Source organism: Mercurialis annua, linkage group LG2 (genome assembly GCF_937616625.2).
Source record: "Mercurialis annua linkage group LG2, ddMerAnnu1.2, whole genome shotgun sequence".
Taxonomy (NCBI): Eukaryota; Viridiplantae; Streptophyta; class Magnoliopsida; order Malpighiales; family Euphorbiaceae; genus Mercurialis; species Mercurialis annua.
The window spans coordinates 51195632-51203201 of NC_065571.1; the positions used below are offsets into that span (position 1 = coordinate 51195632).

General features: G+C 30.8%; 1 protein-coding gene across 1 annotated transcript; it reads left to right on the plus strand.

Moving 5' to 3' along the window:
• Positions 1–5091: 5091 nt before the first annotated feature.
• On the plus strand, positions 5092–6245 carry LOC126670506 (pathogen-associated molecular patterns-induced protein A70). Its single transcript, XM_050364257.2, has one exon. It carries the CDS (start codon positions 5206–5208, stop codon positions 6124–6126), a length of 921 nt encoding a protein of 306 aa, XP_050220214.1. The 5' UTR covers positions 5092–5205; the 3' UTR covers positions 6127–6245.
• Positions 6246–7570: the final 1325 nt, after the last annotated feature.

The window sequence follows — 7570 nt, forward strand, 5'->3', positions numbered from 1 at the left end:
CCCTATCGCAAATGCTCATTGGCTTGATGTAAAAATGACGTGGCGCAATGATTGCATGGGATAAACACTCTCTGATTGATGATCAGGTGTGACCAGAGGTAAAACATAAGAAAGATAGTGAAAAAGTTAGCAGGTGAGAGGAAAGAAGATTATCAATAGTGAAAAAATAACTTGACTTAGATTTAAGCATAATATTTGTATGAGATTGTAAGTGTAACTATAAAAACCTAAAGCATTATGATAAAAGCATAATTGACGCCAATAATACCCTTTGTTTATTTATACACTAGCAAATGTGTATCCGGAAGGGAGCGTTGGGGACCCATATTTCCCCACAAAATTCTTATTACAGTCAAAAAGAGGCATCCATATCCAAATAATTGTATCAATTGGTGATGGTGGTAGACCCTTATATCATTATTACATTTGCCTTACTCAAAGTCTATAAAATTATCCCTAATTGTACTCTTTAAATAAATTGTATTTTTATAAAATAAAGACTTTTATTATTCAATAGAAAATATTATGTACGAAAAATATTTAAAGAATAATTTTTAAAATCACTTTCAATAATTTTGTTTGTTTACAATTTGTTATTATAGCTTTTTTTTTCATAAATATTAATTAATTTTTTTAATTTGCGTTATCTTTTTTATATTGAAAAAAGTATATTCTTAAATAATAAATAAATAATTAATTTTAAGTTAAAATTCCATTATTATACTATAAAAAATAGAATTTTGTTCCGTATTTGTAAAGAATCAAATTAACTAGTTATTTAATTTTTTGATCAAGTTGTCATAAATGAAGTTCAAACATTAAAATAAAAAAAATCAAGACTCAAAATGTACCACAATTTAAAAAAATTATTAAAAGATAGGGAGAGTTATACTCAAATAATGAAGATAATATTTGAAAAACAATTGTATGAACAATTGTAATTTGCAAGTAATAGTAATACAGTTTAAAATAATATATGGGACTCTTGATTTATTAAAATTTAAAAAATTTACTTCTAAAGAAATTGACATTTTTAAGCAGTTCATTTAAAAATTTGAAAATTACGTGGGCGTTTGGTTTAACTTTTCGGTAGAACTTTTAACTTTTACTTTTAGAAAATTTCACTGGAGCATTTAGCGAAGTATTTTTAAAGGTTTTTAGAATTTTTTGTACCTACAACAACTGCTGTTGAAAAAACTCCAATTTGAATTTTTTTGCCAACAACTAGTAGCTGTTTTTCTATTTTTAATTATTTAGATAAAATTATCACTACTAAAATATATTAGTTTTATAATATATAAAATAATTGTTTTATAATATATAAAAAATTTTAAATTATTTTTAAATATAGTAATCATTTAAGAATTATATAAAATTATCTTATTTATATTAGAATGGCTTTAATTCAATAATCTTTAAATAAATCATATATTTATTAAAGTAAATATATAAATAAATTTAAATCAAATATTGCTTCTTATAAAAAAATACTTCAATTATTTTTATTAAATATAATATAGCATAATTTATGTATAGTTTAATAAAAAAATAAAAATTATACCCTAGGTCATTTTACATATAAACATCTCCATCTAATCAAATTTCATCAAACACATATACTCTATCAGCTAACAACTATCAGCAACAGCTAACAGCTACCGGTATGGGTATAAGGGGGCTCGAGTTAGGCCAAGCTTGAGCTCGAGCGTGTCATACAAGCTCGAGTTAGGCCAAGCTCGAGCTCAAGCGTGTCATACAAGCTCGAGCTCGAGCTCGAATAGGCCTAAATTTTGAAACTCGAGCTCCACCAATAGCCGAGCTATTCAATCTCGACTTAAATTCAATAAAAATACAATCAATAACGATACTTTCTAATATTTGGTGTATTTTATTTTTTTATAAAATATACCTCTCCACTTTTTTTGTCAATTTAGCAAAATATATTTGTCTTTATTAGCTTAAATATAACTTTAGCTACTATCTTCAAATTTAACTCTTCTTAATAACTGACTCTACGATTTAATTTACAGTGCATTTATTAATTATAGGGTTATACTAGTATTTTCTTTTACAATTTAAGATAAAACAATCACTATCTTAATCTGAGCGGAACGGGGTTCGGTGGCCGCTCGCCCAGACTTATGGCTGACTTCGGATATAGAAAAGGGTTAAAAAATGGAGTCGTCGCCTAGTTCAACCAGCAAATGCTTTTTATACCGACTAGATAACATTACTCGCTTATAGGTAAGATTATCGTGCATTGGACCAAAAGACCGGCTTTGTGGACCTCCCTGGAACTTATGTGCTTGGCTTATTAGTTACTTGTTTTATTTACCGGACATATTTGTTTATCTCATCTCAATATTCAAATAGCATGCCAACAGATATAATACTGGAAATGTAAACAAGTATGAAAGTGTATAAACATTGAGCCTCGCATATAACCCAATCTGAACTGGTCATGCAAAGCAAGTAACAGGTACTCCTAAGCATACATCTAAACATGGCAGTTTCTAACAAATATCAAAAGTCTGGCTGGTCTAGATTGATTACATGTACAAAGACCAAATCGGGAGTCCAAGTTTGATTGATTTTATTAGGTGATTTTGAATACCCTATACAACATTTACTACTTTTCGTGATAGTACTAAGATGTCTAAGTTATTGGCTATAATTGATTTGATTTAGCTAATTTAACATGGTTAGTCCATTAGTCTCTTAATACTGGATTTGTCATGTTTTTGGAAAGCAAAACATTGCAAACATGCTCAAAAGAAGTTGCTATGCATGCAATGTGAGGAATACTTTTAAACCTCGTTGATTTTTTAGTGCCTGACACTCGCGTTGGTGTGGTGAAAACTGGTTCTCGATTAGAACATGGAAGTTGTCCGCCTCATCAATACGATTCTATTGGTTTGAATTGGGGTTCATTCCTAGATCGGGTGGTCCCTGAACTCGATCTGGATGTGGTTGGGTTCGCTTGTTTTGATAGTATAAGCCAACGGCGCCGGCAGTGTGTCATGGCGGTGACAGCGACGTCGTCTGGGGTAAGGGTAGCAGCAGTTTGTCATGTTGTCGTTTTGACTCGGTGTTTCATGTAAAAACACTCAAAACGCATCAAAAAGCATAAAGAATGCAAAAAACACATACTTGGATTGATTTAAAGTGTATAATATCGAATTTAAACACAAAACAGCTGATTTCTTGGTGAATTTAGCTAAGGCAACTTGAGGTAAACAAGCTTAATGCATTCTAAGCTCGTAATTCTGGATTGTTAGCATACATCATGTATTAAAACAACTTATAATCATATAAATTTTGAATTTACATGGCAATTTCACTAAGACACGTAATTTGACAATTATGGCTAAAATAATGAAATAAACCAATATGCATCCTAATTGGCAAATAACTCAGCGATTTACAACTAATATGGCATAAAGTGATAAATGAAAAATTAAGGGTCCTCAGAAGTAGCGTTCTAAGTCCTTGGCTCATTTGTTGCCGAAGAGAATGCGAAATCTAACTTCGAATATGTGCAGAGTTGTGTTCTTAGAGAATCAAAGCGTACTTCAGGTGTTTTTAGGACTAGAATTGAATATTTTTATGTGTGTTGGTGAGTTCAGCCAGATTAGGATTTTTTGCTCGGGGGTCGAATTTTCTAGGATAGAGTTTTGTGCTTCCGGTCTGACCATTGACTCAGCTGTTTTAAGGCTGTTTATATAGAGCTGATTAGAATTTAGAGTTTACTTAAGTTAATTTACTATTTTGCCTAGTTGTTTAGGTTAAGGTTGAGGAAGTGTTAAGTGATAAGTGATTAGGATTATCTTTTAATTATTTACTTTTAAGTTTTGTTACCTTTAATTTTCAAATTTGGACTTGCTAGCGAACTAAAAATGTGTTAAAAGTCAGCTTTAATGCCTAAAAGTGTCAAAAAGGCTTTTAAGACCATATGAATTTGGATATGGTTAATTTTAATTCGTAAAATTTACAAATTAGTCCATAAACTTCTAATATATTGCAATTAGACCAATTTATGTACTTAGACCACAATCTATTTGGATTATAGGGTATTTTTGGCTAATTATATTTTAATCCTCCAAATTTGCAGTTGTGCACTGATTACGCCTGCTTAGATTTCAGCAAGCAAATTGATAGCTCGATACCCTAATATATTTTTATGGAAATCATCATTGGACGCTTCAGTCTTTTATCACTTTTTACCTGTCCAGAAAATAGGTGTATACACTTAATATGTACAATTTTTGACTAAATGGACAACTAAAAAAACCTGAAGCAGTAATATTTAAATAATTAAAAGAATAAAAACTTAAATAGAAAAATTTAATATAATTAAAAAATAATTTTTAATATTATATGTGTATTAGACTCGTTTAGCTCCATTGGCGAATCCTCTTATTTGATATTGGAGCTCGGCTCGAATGTTTCGAATAGCCCAACTCGTTTACATCTCTAGCTACAATATCACTCCAAATAGTTGGCATTAATTGGAGAATTAATTAGTTTAGCATTCAACACCCAACCTTCACCTAAATTTCTCATAAGTTATCCTTCAAAACTTTCAGTCAACATTTTTTTAAATAAAATTCTGATATCTCTTGATTAAATTTCTCAAAATCTCACTTAAATTTAAACGTGTGAATAAAATATACTCCCTATCTACTAGCAAAATATATAAGATATTCCTATATATACAGTATACTTGCTGATTTGTGAATGACAAAATTAAAGAGATTAATTCGGTCTGTTTATTGGCACATTCCTAATGGAAAAATAAGGAATTTGCTCTTCAGTCTTCACCTTACATCACAGAAATTTCAGTAACAGTTCCTAAACGACGCCGTTGAACTGGCAGTACATGGAGTACACCTCACACAACCTGTCCTATCGCCTCTGCTAGTGCTAATAGAAATATTGAATGCAGCTACACCCTACAGCCTCTTATTTTACCTGCATCCACTTCTTCTGTTTTGTCCCCATTCCGTCACAGACCTGTCATCTTTCGAAACGTGTCCCTCCATAACCAATAGTATTAAAAAAAAACATTAAAAACAATACCCAAACCACAATTTTTATATACAAAAATGGAAAAACAGAAATTCAAAAACATAACCCTATTATTTCCATAAAACCCATCTCCCATATCTCTACCACCTAAGAAGAAGAAAAAAAGCAAAAAAAGCCATGCTTGAAGAATCTTTAACATCTATACCCTCAATCTGGGCTTCACTGAACAGTTGGTTCACTCCCACTGTTCTTTTCCTCTTCCTCAATCTCATGATTGGCACCATTTTTGTCACCTCTAGTTTAGCCACCCCCAAGCCCACTTCTAATAATACTCAACACAATCACCAACTTGCTAGATCTCCCTCTGTTCTTCAAAGACTCAAGTCCATCAACTTTCATAGTCTCAGATCTGCAGAAAAAACTCAACATTTTGATAATAATGTTATTATTACTACTAATTATCATCAATCTCCACTAGAAGAATACCACCAAAACCAATCTTTTCTTTCAAGATCTCCGTCCATGCTTCAAAGAATCAAATCCGTTAATCTTTACAATTATTTCTCTCAAGAACTGCCCAAAAATCAAGAACCACACACTCCTACGAATCAAGATTCACTTCAAGAACATCAAGAAACCGATACGTTTCAAGAACATCAAGAAACCGACACGTTTCAAGAACAGTATCAAGAACCTGAAGAAGATACTATTCAAGATCAAGAACAGACACTGGACGAGATTTATAGTAAACTAAAGACTAATTTTCACCAAGTCGGCAGATCAAAGTCCGACACGAAGCCGACAGCCGGAGAAGTGTCGAAGAAGTTAGCGAAGAAAATGAGGAAATCTGCGAGTACTAAATCTGCTTTTGCTCATTTTGAAGAGGAAGATGATGACATTGTTGAGTCTCGCCGGCCGGCGACGGTGAGAGAAGGGAAGAGCGGCGGTCATAGAATGACGGAGGTTGATGATGCTGAGGTGGACGCTAAAGCTGACGATTTCATTAACCGGTTTAAACAGCAGCTCAAGTTGCAGCGGGTTGACTCCATTGTACGGTACAAGGAGATGGTTAATAGAGGCAGTAATAATGCAAATTAGTAGATGTTTTTTATTTTATAATTAGGTGCATTTTTTTTCTTGATTTTGAAATTTAACTTCTATTTTGGGAAATTTGGTTCATAATTTTAGGGTTGTATGATTATTTATTTTCTTTTCAATTGTGTGTAAATCCACTCAAAACATCCAACAAAATGAACATGTTTTTTTTCTTTTTGAGTTAATTGTAAAACAAATTATTAATTTCAGTATATTTTGTAATTTGAACATGCATTTTTAATTTCGATAATTTGAAATATTAATTATTAATTTTTTAATAATTATATATCAAATAATCTTTTAATAAAAAAAAATATGATAAATACCGAAACGCATATAGTTTTAGCATTAATATCATCATTTTTATGATCTAAAAACTACTCCTTGTTTTGAATAAAAATTTGATAACTTATTTTAAAAATTATTAATATCAAATTTTTATGTTTAAATTATAAAGTAGGGTAAAATTTATAATTTTTTACTGTAATAATTATGATTATTTTAGAGTGTCCATTTTGATTATTTACGAAAATGGCAAATACTCAATTCAAGAGGGAAAGTGAAAAATGGGAAAATAGACAAGACAGGAAAGGAGTGAATTAAGGGGACCAATGTGTTGGGTGTATTTTACAAGTTTGCCCACTGATATTAAGATGGGGATGGGGTTAAATTGGTAAAAGTGAGGTGTATTGGGTGGTGTTGTTGACCTGTGACCAATGGATTGTGTGGTGTCTTAAAGTGCTGTTTATCTGTATTTGGTTGGAGAAGCACGTGGGAGATTTATTTCGAGTACTATGCATTCACACCTTTCATTGTGGACTGTCTTTTTTTTTTTCAGACGGTATCACTAAATTTATTATAGAACAAAGGATCACTTTACCCCTTCAACTTAGTATAAAATATTAAAAATATTTAAATTAAGAACCATGATTATTCTTATCCTAAACTTTGTAAAATCGGATCAAAATTTCCCTCTCCTCACTCTCCTCCAAGAGAGTGAGGCGCAATCTTCAATTTTGATGGTGGGTTTTTTTCCTAAGTGGTTTTTGAAAGAAAAATTTTAAATGATTCTAAATTTTTTAACAACTTTAATTAATACCTAATAATTTGAAAACTAATAATTTAATCCCTTAATTAAAAATTTAAAATAAAAATTAACCCCCAAATTTTATATATATAACAAATTAACCCTCAAATTTTATATTTTTAATATAAATATCTTTTTAATTGTAGCAGACCTCCGGCGAGGAGCTCCTTAGCTTCTCCTCGCCGGAAATTGAAAAAAAAATTGAAATTTGTTTTGAAAAAAGTTTAAAAAAGGCCCCAAGTTAATTAGGGTTAAACTATAAATAATTAGTATTTAAATATGATTAATTATTGTAAATTATGAGCTGATTTTGTCAAGTTCGGGATAAAAGTGATCCGATTTTTCAGTTTTGGATTTTTT